The sequence below is a fragment of the Caloenas nicobarica genome, chromosome 4 (assembly GCF_036013445.1).
Source record: "Caloenas nicobarica isolate bCalNic1 chromosome 4, bCalNic1.hap1, whole genome shotgun sequence".
Taxonomy (NCBI): domain Eukaryota; kingdom Metazoa; phylum Chordata; class Aves; order Columbiformes; family Columbidae; genus Caloenas; species Caloenas nicobarica.
Genome location: NC_088248.1, coordinates 72,561,067 through 72,584,317, shown reverse-complemented (window position 1 = coordinate 72,584,317; position 23,251 = coordinate 72,561,067). Strand labels below are relative to the sequence as shown.

At 43.2% G+C, this 23,251-nt stretch overlaps 1 protein-coding gene across 1 annotated transcript in view; it reads left to right on the top strand.

Moving 5' to 3' along the window:
* FGFRL1 (fibroblast growth factor receptor like 1) overlaps window positions 1-23,251 on the top strand; it is a 183,593-nt gene that overhangs the window by 146,240 nt on the left and 14,102 nt on the right. Inside the window, exon 4 of the mRNA XM_065634789.1 lies at window positions 18,709-18,789. Within this exon, the coding sequence (XP_065490861.1) occupies window positions 18,709-18,789 (81 nt within the window). The remainder of the gene's footprint in view (window positions 1-18,708; window positions 18,790-23,251) is intronic.

The following is a 23,251-nucleotide window of genomic DNA, read 5'->3' as shown; positions in this document are numbered from 1 at the left end:
TCCAAGAGCATCTCCATTGCTTTTCACAGGGCAAAGCTCAAATGTGTCATTATTCACTACACTGCGGCTGGTTAAATCAGTTTCTTTTTAACAACAATTTTTTCCATGCTGAGTATTTGATCAGCTTGTTTCTTTTCATTATAATTTATTGCCAGTTATGTTTTCCTTGCTCAGAAGCAGTAATATATGACATAAAAGCAAGCTCTCTTCTTCCTCCCGGGCTACACTTGTCAACTGTGTTGACTCATAGCTGCTGCCATTTAAAAAATTGATTCCTGCTCTTAGATCTTGCAGGTGTATGATTAAAAAATCCAACAGCTGAGACCCGCAGTGAAATGCAGTGATTTTGCTGGAAAAGGCAACCCTTCGACCTATCTTTCATCTTAGGGAAATGGCAAAGATGGGAGATAATACGCTAGTTGTCCCGTCCCTCTTCTTACCTGGAGTAAGGCTGTCTGGACAATTAAATTCTCACCTATCTGGGACTAGTTGATGCCTGCTCGGTTCCAATCAAACAGCATTTTCTCTGTTGCTTGTCTCTGTTGCAGGATTGTCACCCTTTTCTCAGGTGAATTGTCCACCATTCCCACAGAGGGTATTTGTTGCTGAAGGCAAAGCACTTGCCATTTCCTCAGCTGTGGTTGGCAGGAGGGTTGGATGGGTTGCTGAGAAGTGTGCTTTGTGGCCATTGCAAAGATGAGTGACTCGTTTTAGGAAATCACAAGCACAGAGGAGCACTTAGGGCCAGGTGGTGTTTCTTTTACATGGGGTAGTCCATCTCCTGGTAGCACATGGGAACTTGTATCCTGTCTGATTTGGTGGATGATGTTGGAAGCTTGTCCTTTGGTTAGGTGACAGAAGCACAAACCAGTGTCTACTTATTTATTGTGTTCAGACAATCAATAACATATCATGAGAAAACAGTTTCCTTTTAAAGCAACGATTGTAATAACCATGTTCCTTAATAATAAGATCTTTCTGGCACAAATTGCCAATGGGACCATTGACTGTGAATACAGCTCAGGATTTATCATAAGGCCTACTACTTGTTAAGCTCAAAAAAACCCTGAGGTGTAGATCAAATCAGGTATCAAAGAACTCACACAAATAGCCTACATAACATATGTTGTCCTTAAGGCAACACGTTACTGAACAGATGTTTTTGCATCTTCCACTGCTACTCTTTGCATTGCTGCTGCTAACTAGGTATTTCACCTTCCCGTCCAGTAATACTCCTTTGCAGCAAAGGTGTGATTTAGATTTGGTTTCAGGCAGAAACTTTGAAGGGCGAAGGTGGTAATTTTATCCAGGCTCTTTTCCTAAGTAATTTGTATTGTTTCTTTTACTGGAACCTTCTACAGCTTGTGCTTTCCATTGCATTTTTTCTTTTTTTTTTTCTTTTTTTTTTTTTTCCTATTTTTTCCTGTGGCATTGCTTCAGTCTTGTTGATATAATCCTCTAATATATGATGGCAAACACTTCAACCCTTCAGGGAGATGCTGTTGGAGAACAGTTTCAGGTTATTGGGTCTTTCACTATTGTTCAAATCCTTCCTTAAACATGAATGTTTTTCATCCATTCTACTTTGAAGCCAAACAAACATTTTAATTGGCTTTAGTGTGCTTTGATCCAGCCTGTGATAGCTGTGTAATGTTGCCATCATGCTGTACAGGTTGTTAAAATGAGTTTGCATTTAGCCTTTCCTCTAAAGGAATACCAACTTTGTTCTTAGTTGTTACTAACTCACTGTAGTAGGGTCCTGTTGCTCAACTGGTTGTGAACAGTTCAGCAAGCCCTGCCCAAAGAATATGTACTCTTAGTAAAAGCAGACAAGGCAGAATTAATGTCATCATTGGTAAAAATTTGAGGCAGAAAGAGGGCCAAATAATTTGCTCATTTTTACTCAGGGGCATTGGGCAGAGCTTAGAAAAGATCAGCTCCCCTGGATCTTAGACCTATGCCTTGTGCTTCCACCAGTTGTTGTGGAACACACCAGCTACTCCCATTTCAGACCAGTGGAAAGGGTGTATGTATCTGAAAGCGGAGTCAGGCCTTTCCTATAGGAATCAATTTGCACATTGCTATGGAGCAACCACAGGGAAACTGTTGAACAGTACAAAACCCACATTGTGCATGAGATTAGGACAGGAAATATGGGATTGCAAGTTGAAACTGCATGGTGAATTTAAGTGTGTTATACACACTGACTAAAACAACGTGTCTGTCTCTCTGTGTCTATGCTCGTACCAGAGAGGTTCACAATTTGGCTGTATTTATCCTCATGTTACTCCCAGTTGGTGGAAATGTATTGCTCCTGGTTTCACAGATGAGGTCCATTGAGGAGGTTAAACCACAATTACTGTAGTGTATAATGTTTAATTAACCCTTCTTGTCTGGAGGAGATAACACATAAGACCCCTGTGGAATAAAGTAGCAGTGGTATTAATCCAAGCCTAACACTGAAGTTTTACAATCAGTTGTATTATTATTGCAGTTGTAACATTTTTATAGCCAAAGCAGAAGGCTTCTGAAATTACAGTGATATTCAGTCTTCTTAAGATTGCTGGGCACCAACTAACCACTCAATCTATAGAAAAGAGATAGCTGCCTTCTGCTCGGCTTTATCCAGAATTAATGCCACGCCTCAGTTTCTGGGAAGTTTTCAATGCAGTTTTCATTTGGAATATCTGGTCGCTTGAGTAACATGTAGCTTAGAAAGAAAATAGAAGCAATTTTCTGCTTCATTTAAAACATAATCCTAAATTCTGCCAACTTCATCCTGACAATTTAATGGAAGGTTTTCAGTATGGAGCTTTGTGATCAAATGTCATGTTGTGAAGTCTGGATTGCATCTCTGGTGTACTGACAGTGTGGTTGCATTAGCTCTTGCTTGTGAAGGGGCAATGTGGTGCATCACCTTCTAGACAGCTTCTCTGGAGAACCATCCCAGCCTTGGCCAGGCTGTCCTTAGGGATCAGTGAACTTTTTGTAGACTGGGCCAGGACAATGTGGGCAAGTTGAAACAGAGGCAATGGGAATCTGCCTGCTGAGCTGAACAAACTGGGTTGTGCAGGAGGGCCATCTCTCTCTGTCATGAGAAGGTCTTGCAGAAGAGACTTCTTGCAGCTTGAAATGCTGAAAAATTATGATTACACCAGCCAGATGTCAAATTAAGGAAGATTCATGTGGAAGCTGATATAGTTTGCCAACGGTATAATTTTTTAGTGCTCAAAGAGCAAACCCAGCACAGTTAAACCCTGCTTTCCTGCTGTGTTATCTCCAAGGGGACTCGCCGAATCACCCTGACTTGCCTCCCTCTACATGGGACTCCAAGGGAGCAAGTGGGATTCTGCTGGGGCAGGTTTCTGGGCATATAGGTAGTGGGGTCTCTAGCCCTTGGAAATGCATCAGACAGCAGATCTTAGTCCAGGAGTTTACTGTAAAAACAGCAACTAATTTCTACCCCGATGTGGTTGGTTTGGAAGTACACGGAGATATGTAATCAGGTTTTCTTGCAACAGGCTGGTGATTGTTCCATGAGAAATTGCAGCAGTTCATTACATGTTGTGCTAATACACAAATGTCCTGATTGCTTTGAGCACTTAGAGATCCAGTGACTTCAGCAGGGAGATGTAGCATCTCGAGCCTATCTTTTCTCATAGAAACAACAGCAGCAGATATGATCCAAAACCCCATGCTCTTGCTAGGTTCTGAGGAGTTTACCTTTTTTTTTGAACTAGAGTGGATTTACTATTGCATTTTTTTCAGAGTTTCCTAGTTACAAGACTTCCTACATCATATTGTTTAGCACAAGGGTTATTTTTTTTTTTTCAGCTTGTGGATCCCCAGAATTTCCAGGACTCATTACAAGGGGATTGGACTAGATGACCTTTGAAGGTCCCTTCCAACCCAAACTATTCTATGATTCTATGAAAACTCTATCAAAAGTACTGCAAAAGCATGGCTACTGCCATTTGGTTTGTCCTCCTCAGTTATCTTCCCTGGTCCTTCAGAAGCAGTTACGGATGTACAGACCGTAGGTTGAAAACCTGTGCTTTATTGCAGGGTTCCTCCCAGGTGCTTGCTTCTTGTCTTGGAAATTCTGATTTTGTTAGAAAGATTTCTCTCCTTGGTTGCTTCTTCCCCATTTCAGTGAGTCTCCTTCGGAGCAACCCCTCTCCAGCATTCCTCCCATCCCACTGCCATGATGCTGCCTTTATTCCTGGTCGAATTCCTGAAGCTTTTCCTCCTCCCCACAGCATTCATGTGTCCCAGAGCAGGGTTTACCCCAGGCTTCCCATTGCGTAGGCCTCTGTACAGCTGCCAGACGATACTCGCTGTATATGCTGCGGGTGATTCTCTCAGCCTCTGGAATGAATTATTTTATTGCTGCCAGCTTGTCAGAGAAATCAGCTTGAAAGCTGAGCCAGGGAGCAGTCCTGGGAGCGACCAATTCAAAGTGGAAGCAAGTCACCATCGTGCAAAATAAATAGGGGAATGCATCAGCTGGATAATATGAACGGTGTTTTATAAGGGAATTTCAAAAGAACCAATTAGATTTTAACAGGGAGCCAGGCCTTATATTTAAAGCTCATAAATATACAAATCATGACATTCTAATTAAGCATTGCTGTTTTCCAAGGTTTTGGTTTTTAAGGGTATAGTTTTCTGTTTAACTGCCATTCTTGTAAAGATTTGGCATGGTCTGGGACGTTTTTCTCTTGCTGGTTACCTCGCGAGGAATTTGCATTCCCGCTCGGTGCCTGTGCTTTGGTGTGCGTGCTGCCACTGAAAAGGCTGTGAGCCATAAATAAAAGAACAATATGACCACAAGCACCCCCTGCAGAGGAAGAAGAAAGACACGAGTAAAATAATATGCCAGAGAAAATTGTACACCAGATAATTTATCCACCCCTAATTATTTCTCGGCCAGAATGAAGTATTTCAAATAGTAAGAAAACAACTGTCTTATTTTTATTCTAGTGATTTCAAACCATTAGCCTATTGCAATTTGATTCAATTTTAGTTGGCTCTTTGTCAAGAAAAAGATCACCAAAAGTCATTTATGAGCACCACAAAATCAACAGCATATATGTTTCTGAAGCAGAAAGACTATTTTTTCATGCATTTCTGACACTTTCAGCCATTCAGACTCCTATGTCTTGAAAGAAAACACATCTCAGGTGTCACGTTAATCTGGTTGGTATGAGATTATGGCTTGCAACTTGCTGATTTTGGATATGGATGCCTGGTCCATTTAAACTACTTCAGCATAAATAGGAATAATAGACTACAGTGGCACAGTCTGTCAGAAGGCGAGACAAAAAAACTGTGCTTGTTAAAACAAAAAGATAACCAAGAAGCAGGAAATTTAATATTATTAATGAAAACAGAAGGAATTATTAGGAATGCTTTCAAACGACCGAGTTCCTTGTTCAGGACGTATTGCCACGGAGAAGTTACCAAGGGGTCTTGCTGAATCTTTTTTCCCGAACGCATCTGCAGCTCTGTGAACATTCCTCCACTATAACTTATGATGTATTTGTAGCATTTGCATGTAATCTGTCAGGCAGGGCCTCTGCTATAGAGCGTGGGAGTTTTGGGCCCGTGGGATTTGTGAGGCTGCAGATGCAGAAGTTGAAGCCGGTCAGATTCGTGGCACAGAGAGGGGTTTCCCCGGTGTTAGAAGAAGTGAAGAGTAAACCCTGAGTGCTCTGCAGTCTGACTGTGCACAGGCTATTCTCACAAGGTTTCTGTTTTCAAGGCTTGGACGCTTTTTGGCATTGGAGCACTCCTTTTAAGCTGATCCTCCGCAATTTTTCAAGGTTCACCCACAAGTCATAGTTACCCTGGAGGATAACAGCACATGGATGCAATGAAATGCATTCACAAAAGTCCTTGTTTTTGCATTGATGGGGCTCTAACTGCTTGTTGTCTCTGAGTGTGATTTAGAGGGATATAAATGTAGCATCTCAGCCTTACGCATTCATAACTCCTTCCATCAAAAAATCTTGAAGCATTTTACACACAGATGTAACCGGATAATATGTCCTGTTGTCTGTGTGGCATCTCCAACATCGGTTATCATCGTTCTAAACCATATGCCGGGGTCTAGAGTATTCCCTGAAGTATTTTACATAGGAGGAATACATGTAAATAAAATATCTGGCAATCTATGAATGGCTCACAGGATTTTAATCAACTGCACAGTTTTAAAATTGGCATTTAAATCCCACTCACATCTGTTGTTTAAAATAGCCAACAGCATGTGGGATACATTCAGTATGCAATATTCATATGAGTATGTTAATAATAGTCTATGTTATTACAGTAAAAAATAAGGTATGTAACTGCAGTGCTCATTAGAGTATTTAGAGATTTCGGAGGATGCACTGTTTAATAGTGAAAAAAATAAATATTTTTTTTCCCATAGATAGTTTGGAGATATATATTCTCTTTGTTTTAAATGGAGGACTTAAATCATGCTCTCCGAGATCAGTCCTTATGTGGTAACTTGCACAGAAAGCGAATAAACTGCACCTGCTTTAGCTCCAAAATGTCAAAGAAGGTGAAATACTTCTTGGAAAAAGTGGTTTATGGATTGTCTCGGCGAGGTCACAGGTGACAGGTAACTGGTTAGGTGTTCGCTAGCTCTGGTTCATTGACAAGCACTGAATTCAACTGCAACCCTCATCTGTCTTCTCAATGCATTTGTACGGTCTCCATGCCTTTGTTCCCTGCCTGCAAAACAGCATCACTCATCCAGGTTCTCTGCCACTCTTCCTTCATCTCAATGAAGCCTTGAAAAGACGTTCAAGGTATGAAGTGCACTAACACAGGGTGTGTTGCATCTTTGACTGTAGAGGGTTCTGAGTCTTCGGGAGAGCCACCTTCTTCTCTTTAGTGACCCATGACAGAACCCGAGGGAACGGCAGGAAGATGTGCCAGGGGAGGTTTAGGTTGGACATGAGGAAAAGGTTCTTCACCCAGAGGGCGCTGGACACTGGAACAGGCTCCCCAGGGAGGTGTCACAGCCCCAAGCCTGACAGTGTCCAAGAAGAGACTGGACAACGGCCTCAGACACATGATGTGACCTGTGGGGTTGTCACATGCAGGGACAGGACTTGGACTCGATGATCCTTGTGGGTCCCTTCCAACTCAGGACATTCTGTGATTCTATGATTCTCGCTCTCCAAAAAATGCAGTAACACTGCAACTCAGCACCCAAAAGCTGGTGAATTCTACCTAAAAAAATCTTGGGTTTCTCATATTTTCTTAGGTAGCTCCTGTCTCTGGTCATTTCTGGTCCTAATCTGGTTATTATTCTCATACACTGCTGGTCATGTGCTAGGGCAGGCATTCAAATAAAATAAAACAAAAGAAAAAAAAAAAGGGAATTTAATTCCATCCACAGAAATGACTTTACTACACTATCCATTGTTTTGAAGTATGTTTAAGAAATTTGTAATGACAGCGTTGGGATTAGGTAGTTGACTGTGGAGCAACCATTTTTACAATTTGTGTTTTACCCCACATGGAAAGCTATAATTTACTCCAAATAATTAGGTTAGGTTTAATTTTGGCAAGACATAGGCCCATATTATCCAGTGCAATATACTGTAATCCTCACATTATGTGGGGTGCCAAGTATTCAGGGGTTTTTTGGGAGCCAACAAAATTGCCACTTGCCCAGAGTTGTTCTTGGACAGAATTGTAAAAGTGGTAACATTTTGCTACTTAAACCAGTTAATTATTAGTCTGACAATGACCCAGACATATATGTAGCAGTCATTGAACATGACGTAGAAGCTGGATGGCACTTCACTTGTAAAATTATGTATTTAACAGCTTATGAGGGCCATGTTGAAAGACTTGACATCATCAGACACTGATGCTACTTTCTGTCTTTCATGACTGGGCTCCAAAATGTCAATTTCTTTAATTATTTCTCATAATGTAGACTATAGTGGTCAGAGACGTTACACCACTGTCATATTGCTATTACAGCACTGCATACGAATCTGTTAATAAAAGATAATCTAAGGGGTTTTTTTAAAAAAATGCTTAATTTGTTTTTCCTCTCTCAAATGCCTTTTCTGTACTTTCTGTCTTAGTGGTTTACCTGTCCTTTAGAAAGTCCATTTATCTATCTATCTATCTATCTATCTATCTATCTATCTATATAAAAATATATATATTTTAGTATATAGTCATAGGTTGGTGGCTGTTGAGGGGCTGACAGCTGCAAATGACATAATTTTTGAAATACCTCTCTTTACTTTAGAATCTGAGAGGAAGGATTCCCTAACAACATTTTGTGTCTTATCAAATATAACTAATATCTTAGACACTGAAATTTTTCTGTGTTCTCTAACACCCAATTAAAAACTGTCATCCTCTGTTGATTTCTTAGCACTTTCACCTCTTATAGGTACTGTGATTTCAAAGTTAAAACATAATAGGCTAGTGATGGATCTTGATGAGGTGTGATTTTTCACCTCAAGCAAACACACATGGGACTCACTTTTTCCATTAAAGATGTTAAGCAGTAGTCCTCTCAGAGAGTTTGCTTCATTTAGTAATTGTTATGCTGCATAGGATGTTTTATTTTCTTCCATAGGAGGTATTTTTATTTTCTACCAGAAGACTATGAAATATGTAAGCCCATAAAGAATGTTTTCAATAATTTTCATACTGGTGTTGAAGAAACAGCTGGATCCACATTCCTGTCTGTAAAGTCCAGTATAGCAATTCCCAGTTCATCATGATGGATTGGGTAATTCCACACTAAGGAATTAACTCAGTGTTTGGAAGGGATTGATTATTTTTGTTCGATTATAAATGCCTTCCAAAAATAATTCCTGTACTTATTCACTGACATATATGACCTCTCTTTCCTTCCAACCCCTCTGGAAATTTCTTTGTGCTGGCTGTGTTGACCATGTGAAGTTCAGGGCTATAGAACATGTATCAGTGATGTTCCTACACATCTCAGTGAAGGAAATAATAAATATTGATCAGTGCTACTAGGGAGGGGTGTTATAGAGGTATAACTTTATGGGGAACAGCAGCTGCACAGTGGTTAAAATAGAAGGCTGAGAGCCAGGTCTTATCAGTTTATCTTCGGCTCTGCTGTAATCTTCTTATCATTAACCTTGTGTTAGTCCTTTCAGTGGCATGCCTTCCTCTCCCAACCCTAAGCAATTTAGAATTGTTGAAGATGGAATTTTGGCCTATGTTCTTGGGTGGAGTGTTCATACCACCTCGCTTTTGGCACACACTGTATGTGGCTGAGGCTCCCTCCGTCATCTCTTTTGCAGTCAAGAGAAGAGAGGTAGATGTCAACCTGACCTTCTTCTCATTCTCACTCCTAAATTGGGCACTGGAGTTAGGTTTCTAAAATAAGGACTATTTCAACATCTTTATTTGTCAGATAATGATTAAAATCACATAATGCTTTTCAATGTTCATAAGCTTACCATAAGTAACTAATGATTTATTATTATAAATAATAAATTCAATACAATTGTTATAAATTCAGGTAGACTCATTATTGTTATAAATGAAGCTTTGCCTTTCAACTCTACAAAAGTACAAGACCTCCATCATTCCCTCACCAGGCCAGAACAGGTGGATGCTGAAAAATATGTTTACTGAGGAACCTCAATAGATGTGACATCCAGTCCGTGCCTGCAATACCCAGGCAGTAAACTCTTTTAACAAGGGCTGTCTTTTGTGCTGTGTGTGAACAGTGTCTAATACACTGGGAAGCTGTTTCTAAGAAATCCTTAATGTTATCATATCACAGTCCAAGTATCAATTAAAAAATACTGGGAAATATTATAAATTTGTTCAAAGTCTGGAAGAGCTAATTGGTAACTGCTGGGTCTTTGTGCTACTATTTCATGCTCAGAAAGTGCTGGTGACAAGGCAGAAGCCTAACCACTCCTCTTGTTCTCTGATTTCTTCTCCCTTTCATCCTCTCCAGTAGTAGATCAAGAATAAAACCGCAGACTGGTGCCTGTGGTGCAGAGCTCCCGGGGCTGCTGTCTGTGTGTGCTGGGGCACGCTCATAAAAAAAGTAACCTCAACAACAACAACAAAGAAGGAAGAATTGTTTTCTTACCCCCAATGGAATGGAGACCTGAGGGCAGGGCGGGAGGTCCTTGTGTCTGGAGGAGTCGGCATGGCGGAAGACCTGTGATTGCCCTTGTAATGTAATTGTTATAATGGTAGGCCAGGGAATTGCAGTGGTTCAGTGAAAACTCCAGCCGTTTCTCCTTGTGGTTCTTTGTGCGGTTACAGCAGGAGGTGGAGCATCCCTATGTGCAGATGTACCATGCCTGAGAACATGTCTCAGATGACTTTGTGAGCTCTGTGGGTAGTGATAGACCACAAGGGGCAAGGGAAGAACTAAAACTTCGGGAAGGCTTCTCCCTCCACAGCTTTATGGAAGTTGGGGAAGAAGGAGGAAAAAGAGTTATAAAGTAGGTGTAGATCTCAACCAGATACAGAGTCATGGAGACAAAGAAGGAGAGGAGAGAGACGAATATGGTATGCCCAGGTCTCATCCTGCATGGACTCAGAAGAGCTCCATGCAGGATCTCAGGAGAGCTTCTAAGTTCTCCTGTATACGTATAGCCAATAGAGAATTTTTTATGGTCTTCAAGTTCTCCTTTTTCACAAACATCCTTTTCTGTTGTGCTTTTTGACTCTTATCAATCATACCATATTAACAGCAACAACGAAGGAATTACTAAAACTTTCTTTGGGAACTAGATGAGCCAACTTTGGCAAAGGGATTTGTAAAATCTCTAGTTCAGCCATAGTCAGACTATTATAATTTTAGATCTTCCAAAGATTCTCTAAGGAAATATGTGATCCCTTTTCATACCAAAGCTTTTTAATCAAGCCCAAACAATAAACCACAGCAGTCTTTAGTGGTCTGCAAGAGTACAGAGAAGGGATGTGTCTATGTTGGACTCCCAGCATAGGTTGCAGTATTAAGAAGGAATTGGTGGTAAAAGAGTTAGCTCAGGTGCTGGTAGGAGCTTATGCACAGCAGTGCTAGATTCTCTGTGGGCTGCTAAAACTCTCCAGAGAAGTAGGACCGGTTTGCCCATGCTGTTGGAGCTAGATTGGAATCAGCTCATAAAATAAACGGGCTCTGATACGTCCATGCTACCCCATAGTCCCTCCTTTTTTCATTCTGCAAAAGGCAGTTAAGTCTTCTTTGGTCATTAAGTAGTAGCTTCTGATATATGTTCACCTGTGTATTGAGATGTGGGATGCAGCAATAACCACCAATTAAGAGCTTTGTCACCTAGAGGTAACAGGATGGGCCTGTACATCATCATCACTTTAAAATGTGAGTTACTGATCTTACCTAGGGACAGAAGTCTTGTTTCTTCACGTCCCAGCCAGGGCTTTGCTCTGTAGACTGCAGAGCCTCTCCAGTGTTTTGGGGGGCAGCTGGACTGCGAATGTTTCTTTTGCTAAGCATCCTGCTTACAGAGAGATTCCCAGTGCTGGGGCTGAAGTAAAATACATGAAAAATTTTACATGAAAACTTTCACGAAATTGCCAGAGCTGAAAATAGCAAAAAAAAAGCCACTAACACAAACATTTTTTTTATTTTCAGGAAATTCCAATATCGATACCTCTGGTTATTTCTGGCCCAACTGGAGCCAAAGGCAGTAGGCAGTAAATACTTCAGTGCCTGTTACAGACGCAAATTCTCTGCCAGTAACCTTTTAGTTTGTGTTGGTTTTGTTTTGGATTGGTTTGGTTTTTTTGAGAAAAGTAGAGTATTCCTTGGCTATGTGCTCCTCTGAGTGGGTTTCTTCTTTTTCCTCTTGCGGGGTTTTGTTTGGCTGGGCCCAAGGAGAGGGGTTTCCTTCATGAGATCTTTTTTCTTCCCTCCGAATATTCCTGGTTCCTTTGCTTGCACTGTGCCCTTCCAAATAAATTCTAAACACATTTCCTGTCTTCTCATAGCGTCAGCACTTATAATACAGTAGGTGACACTGTTAATATAGTAGACAGGTTAAGGAATGGTGAGCGTGAGATGAAGAGTCAATGGAAGAACTATGAGAAACATTCAAAATAGTATCTAAGATTTACACCAGGTTTGTGTTAGTGGAATGTGTTCATTGGGGTTTTGTCCTGCCTGCCTCTGGCAGAAACGAGGGTTCAGAGAAGCGGTGTGCTAAATTAGACCGTAATGATGTGAGGAAATTCAGAGTTAGTCAAGATGAGGACTTTGCCTCTTATTCTTCTTCATTATTTCAAATCAGCCTTGGGATTCATCTATGGATCACCAGTACCAAGGGTCCTTAAGCCATAATTCAGACCTAGCAAAACCACCAAACAAGCTGAAAATACACAAGATCTCAAAAATCAGCGTTTTGTTGCTTTTCCTCCAAGCTTTTAACATATATTTGTGCAGAGTTCTTCTTTACAATCACGGATGTTAAAAATCATTATTTAGTCACAGAAAAAACTAGATTGTCAAGTAGTCACTTGCCAGGATCAAGGCTTTCCAGAAAAATCCCAAGTAACACAAGATGAGTAATAAAATCCTGACAGCTGGCAGTGGTGGCTTTCACATGAAAATCATGTGCTAGCCAGTAGGTTGGGATGTGTTTCCCTGGCCATTGGGGGTTAATACCAGCTGAAATTCTAGTGAAACCTGGGGTGTTAATCCACATTAAGAAGATCTGGGGAAAGCAAGTGCCTTAATCCCCACAAACCCGGTGATAGAATTGTTACTACCTGCATATATATCTCATGGATCATTCATCTGGGCATCAGATGAACCAGTCGGGATAGCAGAAGACTCTAAAACAAAGTACAGAATGATCTTTCCCTTGTGTTTCCCCTTAAATTCCAGCAGCTATTACAGCAAATCCTGAATTTATCCGCAGTAAACTGCAGAGATCTACTTTTTTTTCAGATTGTACTTACTTTCATGTGTATTTATTTTCTGTCTACTGCATCATCAAGACTAGTGAAAAATAAGTCAAATTGCTTCCTGGTTTGAGTTCATGGTGCGTTCCCACCCCTCAGTTTTACTGGTTGGGCTTAGCAGAACCAATTCTGATTTAACTCCTCGGAAAGGCACAAGAGCCATCTCCCACAAGCAACTGGTGTTTTGTCTCTCACTAGACACCTGCAGCAGTGAAGGACATTGGGGAGCAAATATGATGTACGAATATGACGCATCTGGGCAAACACAAGAGTCGCCGCTTAAAGCTGGAGTTCAGAGAGATCTCTTTCATTCATCCGTGGGAGAAGGCCTCATTATAATTGTTCGAGCCTGACTGGATTACATCACTTTCCCCCTCATTTCACCCCCTCTCTGCTTGCCTCCCTCCTTTTATTTACACCCCTTGTTCAGCGGCGTTGAGCGGGGGGCTGCCTTAATGATGCATGCTGATCGCTTCATTCCCCGTAGACCCCCCCGTCGCCTCCCCCAGCTCTTTGAAGTGTGCTCAGGTCTCAGGCTCCAGTTCAGAGGTCACTTTGTTTATTTATGCAAAGCTGGCTCATCTGTGAAATGGGGCTTTCAAGGCCCCGGACATCAAAGACTCCAAAGCTGGTCCTATCAAGTCAGAGCAGGGACGGGCCTTGCATTATAACAAATTAAATCAACTTTGTGAATCACAGAGAAATATTATGGCTAGATTTTTGCTTCAGAATTTGGGCTGTTGTTTTGACTTGGAGATGGACACTCAGCACATAGTATTGGCCTGAAAACCAGTCATACCCATTCGGCTAAAACACAGAGCCTTCATGGAGAGTCTGTGGGTAAATAAAATTTGATCCTGGCTTGGTGACAGTCTGTGAATATTTCTCATCATTTTCTCTTAGAGCTGGACCGTTATGCAGAATTTTCTATTTGTTATAACTTTTAAGAGGGAATGGAACAATTCTGCTGTGGTGATAAACAGTAACTATACCCAGCTTATCTGGCACTCTTTGTCCCCAAAGTGCTTTGTCAACAGATGAAGAATACAGAATCCCTTTTCTGCAGAAATCCTGCCTGCTTTGGGAGAGGGAATAGACCAAAAAGACCCATAGAAGGCAATACATGGAGAGCAAGGACAATTTGGCCCGTGATGTCAGCACTTACAATCAGGGCCTCATACACTCAGACATGTCACGCCTTATGTAAAAACAAGGCTGTGATTGCCCCTTTCAGCCCTACCACACACTTCCCCAGTGCCAGCATCTCAGTCCTGTGGGAGCTCAGACCTAGCAGCCAGCTTGGAACGAGATCCTGAAGCAAGAGAGAGGCAATGGCTGGAGAGCAGCTGGAGGTCACACCACTGGGACTGCATTCCCCAACAACGAGCTGATGCCTCTGGATCCATGCTGGCCCCGTCTTGTATGGCCAGGTGCAGTATTTGGAGGGGAAAGGGCTACACGAGTTTGTCTCGTGCCTCCAAGTCTGTCACCTGACATGATATCCGAGCCTTCCACTTCAGGTTTCTCAACCAGCCAGCATGCTTTGTAACACCACAGAACCAAATACTACAGTGAGGACACCTTAACCATGTATGTGTTTTCTTAGCCTCAGATACTCGTGACATAAAATTAGTCAGTGCTTATTTTTCAAGGCAGGTTTTCCACTTCATCTTCCAACTGGCTGCTCTCCTAAGCCTGTGATACTGTCCAAGAAGTCCAGTACAGGATGACCTTCCAGTATAGGTCACAGAAAAGGGAGCTTGTAGGAAACTTCAGCAGCTCATCCTCCTTAGCACTGCCTCTTGCGGTAATCTGCTGGCAGCAGGGCTGACAACGCTGCATAGCTGGTCCCTGTTGCCCTTTGGCTGCAGGCTGATTTTTTTGTATGTACTTATCACCCTGACCTGCCTGCCTCTGTGGGAGGTGACAAGAGTACGAGTAAGCAATCAGCTTATTAGGTCATTTTTGAATATGGCTAAGACTCCTGTGATTTCTGCTACTAACTCATCATTATATATGCTTGTCATACGTATCTGAATGTGGCTTATTTTTTCAGGTCAACTCTCTGTCTAATAAGAATATTGCCAGGCCAGTTGCATTTGTAAAGCTTGGGGTGAAATGCAAACAGCAGGTCTTCAGTTCTGGCAGTATTAACCAGGCTTCAGACTCCAGGTTTGGATTGAAACAGATGTCTCTGAACTTTTGGGAAATTTGGCTTTGCTTTCACTGTCATAGATCCCTCCCTGGGAAGGAACAGGCTGACCGAAGTGTGTCTGTGATACAGAAAGATATCCATCCCTGCTAGCACAGGGACTAGAACAAACTGCAAAAGCGCTTCCCTACCCTAGGAAACAACTTGATATAAAAAATTAAAAAGCAAGAAAGTTCTTCAAAACAGAGAGAAACATTATTTCCATGCAGCCACAGTACTAACTTTGGATGGGGCAGAAGGAAGTCAAATCTTGGTGATATCTGAAGTATAGACAGGAGTCTTCCATCCTGGGGATATTCCTGAGATGTCTGTCTCCCACAGAGCAGTTCCACTTTATATAATAATAAACTCTTTTTTGGCTCTCTGAGACCACAGTTCAGAGCTTAAGACGCTCACCCAAGGTGCAAAAGGAGAGGTTCAAATCCCTCTCTGAATGCAGCAGAAGAGGAACTTGACCCTGGGTCACTCACATCTCAGGTTAACACTTTATCATTATCTCACTGGCTATTCTGCTGCCTCACTCACACTTTTAAGCTTGACCAGAGTTTCCTGGGCTTCAGAGAATCTTCCCAAAATGAGCTTTGCTGAATTTCATCCAATTCACGGGTTTCATGAATGAAGTTTTTTCATACAGCTCTCAAGCATGAGTTTGTTCAAATATGGTCATGCTGAAGGTAGGAGCAGAATTCGCTGCATATTGCTGTAACATTCATCACCCAGTGTGCAGCCCTGGTGATGGGAAGGAGTAGTTTTGCTCTACATGAGTTTCCATGTTTATGGCATTTCCCTACTCCCTGAGACTTTTGCTATGTGTTGTTGTTAACATCACCACATTCCTAACAAAGACAAAACTGGTTCCAGTGGATCTAAACCAACATGCATAAATGCGTGCAGTTATTTATTTCAGTCTTGCTCCCCCACCAAATTATCTATTTCATAGGCTCAGCATGGTGGCATTAGTTATCCTGATCTCTTCACCGCAAAATGATGTTTTTCTGGGTTTGGCGAGTTACTCCGCAGGTTTGTGATTTGGCGGGATAACAACCAATGAAGCATCTTCAAAGGATCAAACAGATTCAGAGCAATTTTACTTACATCAAAAGCTTGGCAGCGAGTCAAGAGGTGTTGAGAACGCCAGTCACTCCTTGTGTGTAGGCAGGAGGAGCGCACATGGGCTGACATACTGTAACATGAGGCAGGAGGCAAGGGGAGGATATGCTGCTCTTTGTACATCAAGCTGAGTAGGATTAAGATAAAATTGACAGAACATCACCACTTAAATGTCTTAACCACTTTTAAGATATTCGGCAGTTAACAATGGGAAGGAATCCTATACCTCTGGCTGCAGTTTTTCTTTCTTCTCCATTACTTAATACATTTTTCTAATCATGCTAAGGGATTTACTAAGTTCTTTGTCAGACAGCGTCCAAGATTTCATTTGTAGCACTACTGATACTTATGTGAAAAACTGTACAAGTGCCAGAAGGGAATCAATTCAGTATTTTGACTGAAAGGAGACAATCTGCCATATGCAAGCCATCATATATAATGAGTATATTTGTATTCCCTGCGTTCAGTTTGCCATGGCTGTAAAAATATATTTGTAAAATGCAGCACATGGGTTACTTGTCTCCTTTGCAACACAGGCTGCGAGCCAGCCTCGGCAGAGACTGGACAGAACGTTTGCACCATGCAAGGGTCGATGTTTCATGCTGCTTCCCTGTGGTTTGGGCTGGGAACTGGCTGGACCCCTGGGAAAGCATTCGGGTTTCCAGCGATAGATGGAGGGGGAGAAGGTGGGAAGGGGCAGTCAGCTGGAGGGAGCCAAAGTAAGAGCCTAGCACGCTGCTGCCCTGAAAGTTTTCTTTCCGCCTCGAGGCGACAGCTGCACATACCGCCGGGGGGAAACTGCTGAAGTAACCACAAGGAGAAGGGAAAAATCTGCCAGGGGTGAGGGGGGACAAACCCATATGGCATTGCAACCGCTCTGCATAAGGGACAGCAGCAAACGAGAGCGGGGCACGTGTCGGCATAAAATGCCCCATGTTGAAGAGACGGGATGATTTTCCAAAATAGTGGAAACTGGGGTGAGGATGGGGTTAAACACATATTCTTCTCGCACAAAGACTTCACAGGAGTTTACGCGATAAACGCTGTTTAAGCACAACCCAACTTCTGAAACAACTGTAAAGAGCAGTTCGACTATTTGTACATTTTCGGGGCAGGGATGGGGACATGCTCATGTATAAGCTGAGATAAGTTTTTCCTCTCTGCCGCAGAGATTACAGCAAGAAATTTCCTCTCTTTTGCTCATGAGACTTTTACTTACGGGTTTTAGGAGCTGGGCATTTGGAGGGATTCATTCCGTGTGTCAGGTGTTTCCACTTCTCTTGATTTGTTTGTTGGGTTTTTTTTACATCATTGTGGAACAGTTCCTAATTGAGGTGAACTTTTTTCCCAGCCTTCACTTGACCTATCACTGAAAATCAAACTTCAGCACTTCAGTACACTTTAGCTATGAGCTGAGTAGCTCTTGATCAAGAACTTCACCTCAAATCCAGCTGCTGTATGGAGCTGCTCAGACCGTAGTGCAAGGAAGTGGCCTTGGAAGGGCCACACTTTGCTGTGCCATCACCCGTAGGTGCCCAACGTCCCTCAGGTGGACCTCCATCCTGGTGCAATGCATTCCTATAAGAGGATGCTCTGAGCTGAGAGCTCGTGCAGTAGAGGTTGGGCCGTTACTGGGGGAGGAAAAAGCTTCATATCCAGGCACTGCAGAGGTGTGAGGCCACCGGCACCACCTGTGTTGCAGAAGGAGGCTCAGGGAACTGCTTGGTGCCCTTGTGGAGACCTTGTAGTTGGCCATGTCACAGTGGGAACTTGAGGTGGGATCTGCTGGAGAGGCAGGGGTTTCACCTTCTGGGGTGAAACCTTATGGTTTTGTGTGGGTTTTGGTTTGGTTTGGTTTTTTTCCCCTCTTGGGGGTTGCACCTTTTCAATTTGATATTGCTTTCTCCAGCCATAGCTTTGCTTCAGTATCCCTTGAGGGCTCATTTGACCCCAGACCTGCTTGCTTTCTTGATTTTGTATGGAAAATGAAAGGAAAATTAGTGGCCCTAATTCCACTGTGTGCGCTCTGTGAGACTGATCACATAAGTCTTCCCCCACCTCCTAGGTTTAATTAGCTGTAATTTTGATTTATACCATCATTTGCATAAAAGGTACAACAGATCAGCTCCTCCTAGGGAACAGCAACCTGTAAACATAAACAAAGAGGCTTTTGTCAGCTATTAATGGAAACATTGATTAATCTCCCATTGCTTTGGTAGCCTGCCGAAAAGCTCATAAAGCAGCGAACTAAATTGTGCATTAAACTGGCCAGGCTGTAAGTGCTGGGATGTGGATACCAAACGTATGTTGAGTGTCTTTCAGCTGCATGGCTCCTCCAGGAGGAAATGCAAACTTGTTATCATGCTGCTGCACTGCAGGAGACCTTCTTAACATCTTCTCTTTTCTTTCCTTTGCAGATGATGCCAGCTCGAGAAAGGATAGCCAGGCACCTGAAGGCTCCAATGGTGAATATGAAGATCATTCTGGGAAGCAATGGGGTAAGGAGCAGAGTATGTTTTTGATTTTCCTCGGTTCTTGGTTTAGTGCCATTCATGTGGCACGTTTTGTAGTTGGGAAAGGAAAAGGAAAGGGAAAGGGAAAGGGAAAGGGAAAGGGAAAGGAAAAGGGAAAGGGAAAGGGAAAGGGAAAAGAAAGGCAGAGCGACTGGAGCAACTTCTCCCTACAGATGGTCAAATAATAGAGCATCAGCTGAACATGTCACTGTGAATGGATCCCACCCAAGCGTCCTTCTGTGAAATGCAGCCTATGGTCCATTCTAGGGCCCCCTGCCGTATACCCCAGCATGGTTCTCCCTTGCATTTGTTTTTCTGGGCACAGCCAACATGGTTCTCCCTTGCATTTGTTTTTCTGGGCACTGACTTTCTTTTGCATGAGCAGCTATTACAGCTTTCATAGACTGTCTGTAAAAGGCATATTGACTTTTACAGCAATATTTCCAAAAGCCTTCAGTGCCAACATAACACTGCTCCCACGGAGGGCAAATGTGAGGTCTGACTTCACTTCAGGAGAATTAGCATTAAGCCAAAGCTGAGTATTTTTTTAAATTACTGTCTCTTTTAGGCACCTGCATGAATTTCTCTAAGCCCTGGACTGTTCAAGCATAGAATTTTGATGCTGTTGCAGAGCTTTGGGGAACTGCTAAAATCTCACTTGGAGCAGGTTCTGAATCACCTCAAGACTTGCAGGTCCAAAGTTTGGTCTAAGCACTCCTTGAAGGACAATAAGTTGTCGGGCTGATGCCAAACAGCTTTTGGCCATTACTTACAGGAGTGTGATGTGAGTTTATGACCTCAAGGGATGAAGCACAGCATTTCCATTTCACTCTTGCAGTACATCCCTCCTTTTAATTTCATAATACAGAGGTGACTTTGCACCACATTCGTGGCCAGGGAGTAACCTCATAGCAGTGGTAGGGGTGGAACCTGTCAAGCTTTCACCGTTTCACTTGAGCTGAGGCAAGATTTCCTCAGGAGCTGACAAAGAAGGGACGTGGTGTGCTGCAGTGTAGTCCAGTCCACACCTGGAAGAGGAAGTGCCATAACAGCTTTGAATTACAGGTTTGTCTGAGACTGAGCTTGCTCTGGGAGAGGAAGGTAACCTTTACTGATTCTGGGGAAGGATGACAACATTTTAGACCTAGAGGAAAGGTGGCTTAGGTAAACTAGAGGTCAGGAGTCCAGGCGGGATTCAGCAGCTAGCAAGAAAAGCTGCCATCTCTCCGTTCTTCAGTACCATGGTGGAGATAGGAGCAGAAACTAAATGCCATGCTGGATGTTCTTCTGGTAGAGCTGGTCCGTGATGGATCAATAAAAAAAATAATTTTACGAAAAAAGATTTAAGTGCTACTCAATTATTAGGCATTGACAATCTTGTATCAGATTGTATCTTGCTCTATGCTGCCCTGGTCCAGTTGTTCTTTGTGCTGCAGAGCGTTCCTGCACCTCTGCTTTTTCCCCTTCCATCCCACCTGTCTCCCCTCCCCAAGCAGGGAAATGGCTGGGGCAGACCACACACACACACAAACACAAGCCTTTTCCATCCAGCAGTATTCACCAGCAAATTGCTGGTGTGGGTTATTGTGCAGGGAGGGTCAGTGTGTGTCTGCAGGACTCTGGAGGATAATGGGTGAAGGAATAGTTTGTGTTTGCAGAATCCTGGGCCCTACAGAAGTGAGAGAGGAGAAGCATGGTAAAAAAAAAAAAAAGGCAGCTTCACTTCGCTTCCCAGCTAGTATCATGGAATGGTATCACTGGGGAGAGGTCCTGCCCCCATCAAGAGCAGGGAGCTGATGGGGAAAAGATAAAATATCCCCATGAACATCTTCCCATAACTGGCTGAGCTCTTATCCAAAAGACTTGAAAGTATTTCAATACTTAGCTGTATCATGATGCTTTTTGTTTAAGTTTTGGGAAAGCTTGAAGTGGTACTGTCGCTGTGTGGAGGTAATTGTGGTGGATCGTGTCAGACTACATGTTTTAGCTAACCACCTCGCTTTGTATGAGCAACGTCCGATAGGAGCTTCTGTGGCTAATCCATGCACCTCGAGGTGTCCCACAGCCACAAGGCTGACAGCCTTGTGTTTAATTTCATTTTCATTAGCTTGAATAAATCTTCATGGTAAACAGCGTTTCATCAAGGAACCCCTACACAACACTGTCTCTTTGTTTCATCCACTGGTGTTTTCCCTTGCTCTTCTTTGTGGCATAATTTATACTGTACAAATGTGCAGTTCATGTTTATGAAGCAAACGCCAAGTGATGAGGAGGAGAACAAGCATGTGAAGTGTAAATAACACAGAGGCACTTTGCAATGGCCCTCACTGGCACTCTAACAAGCAAAACTTCTGTAAATGGTACAGGTTTGGGGACAGACATTTACTAGCACCAACTCAAAAGAGAATTTTTCTGCCTCTCTCTCATGCTGCTGCTTCTCCCTCTTTCTCCTTTGTGCTTGCTGGTCCTTTTTCTCTCTTATGAGTGTGTCTCTCTCTTTTTCCCTTTTTTGTTAACTGGCTTTTCTAAACTTGTCCAATTCAGGCTTTTGTCAAGGAAGCATTCAGGACTGTGTAAATGGGATCTGGTTTCAGCATATTGCACACAGCCTGGAGTAGCTTTTGAGACTACATAATCACTTAACCTTCTTTAAAAAGACGAAGAAAGAAAGACAGAAAGAACCAAAGAAGTTTAGCTTTACCTGTAGTTTGGTACGTATCTGGGCAACAATGTATGAGGAGTGAATGCAAAACTCCAGACAGATTCATAGGAGTCGCAGTGAGAGGAAAACCAGAAATGTTACAGGCCTGCTTTCTTGGGAGGAAAGAGAGTTTGTATCTTTCAATGCCCTTATTAGCAGGTACACCACCACGTCTTTCTGAAATATTGCTGTGGAAGCAGGAGAGAGGTAAGGGAAGGCGAGAGCTTAGAGTCACTCACTTGACTTTTCAGTTTGCATGGGTGATGTGACTGTCCTGTCTCCAACCTGCTCTTTGATATGTAAGTCCCAACCCAGGAATCCCATCCAGAAAGGATCTACCCCTAGCTGGATCTGCAGTTCCTGGTCTCGGAGTAAATTACCGCCATATCAGAGTATAATCATAGGTCAGTTCAGCCTGGAGAAGAGGAGACTGAGGGGAGACCTCATTGTGTTCTACAGCTTCCTCACAAGGGGAGGAGGAAGGGCAGGTCTCTGATGACCAACCATAGAACTTGAGGGAATGGCAGGGAGATGTGCCAGGGGAGGTTCAAGTTGGACATGAGGAAAAGGTTCTTCACCCAGAGGGTGCTGGACACTGGAACAGGCTCCCCAGGGAGGTGTCACAGCCCCAAGCCTGACAGTGTCCAAGAAGAGACTGGACAACGGCCTCAGACACATGGAGTGAACTGTGGGGTTGTCCTGTGCAGGGACAGGAGTTGGACTCGATGATCCTTGTGGGTCCCTTCCAACTCAGGACATTCTATGATTCTATGAACTGTTTAAACCCATTTCGCAGCTGGTTCTTAACCTCTCCATGCACCTTGCAGACATTTACTTGATTTCCACAAAGACAGCCCTTATCAGCATGTCTCCCTCAGCTCAGACATAAACTTCAGCATGTCATTGCTCACAACGTGCAGCTCTGACAGGGTTAATTGTCTTTTTGGGAGGGTGATTGTTTTTTCTTTCTGGGAGGGGGCCTTCTCTTGCAGCAGACCCCCAAGGGAATACCCAGCAATTGAGGCACCGTGACCTGTGGAGTGGGTTAGTATGTCACACTTGCTGCTCAGCTGTCACCGCAAGGACTTCCAGTGCCAGAGTTGCTCCGGTTCATTAGATTACACATGAAAGACTCTGTGTGGAGAGTAAAGCATTTCTGAGCAAGAGTTTGAAATAACATGAAATGGCTGGGACCCAAAATGACAGCCAAAGGGAGCAAGGGAAGGCTGTGGAGGCAGATGGTTTCCCCTACAGAAAAGGACTCTGAAGAGAGGGGTATGCCAAGGGGCGGCCTCTTCCGAGAGGGAGGGATGTTGGGCAAGGCTGCAGGGGAGTGAGGACTAAGGAATATGTTCACAAACCTCAAAGGGCAATGGCTGCCATTCCCATGTGCTTGGAGAGAGGAAGCTGCAGATCAGGCTGAGGGAGTTGGGGTGTTCAGCCTGGCAAAGAGAAGCTCTGGGGAGACCTTATTGCGGCCTTTCAGTGCTTAAAAGGAGCCTGTAAGAAGGATGGAGACAGACTTTTTAGAAGCACATGTAATGACAGGAAAAGGGGTAATGGTTTTAAACTAGAAGAGGGGAGATTCAGGTTAGACATAAGGAAGAAATTTTTTACACTGAGGATGGTGAAACACTGGCCCAGGTTGGCCAGAGAGGTGGTGGATGAACCATCCCCGGAGACATCCCAGGCCAGGCTGGACGGGGCTCTGAGCAACCTGAGCTGGTGCAGATGTCCCTGCTCATG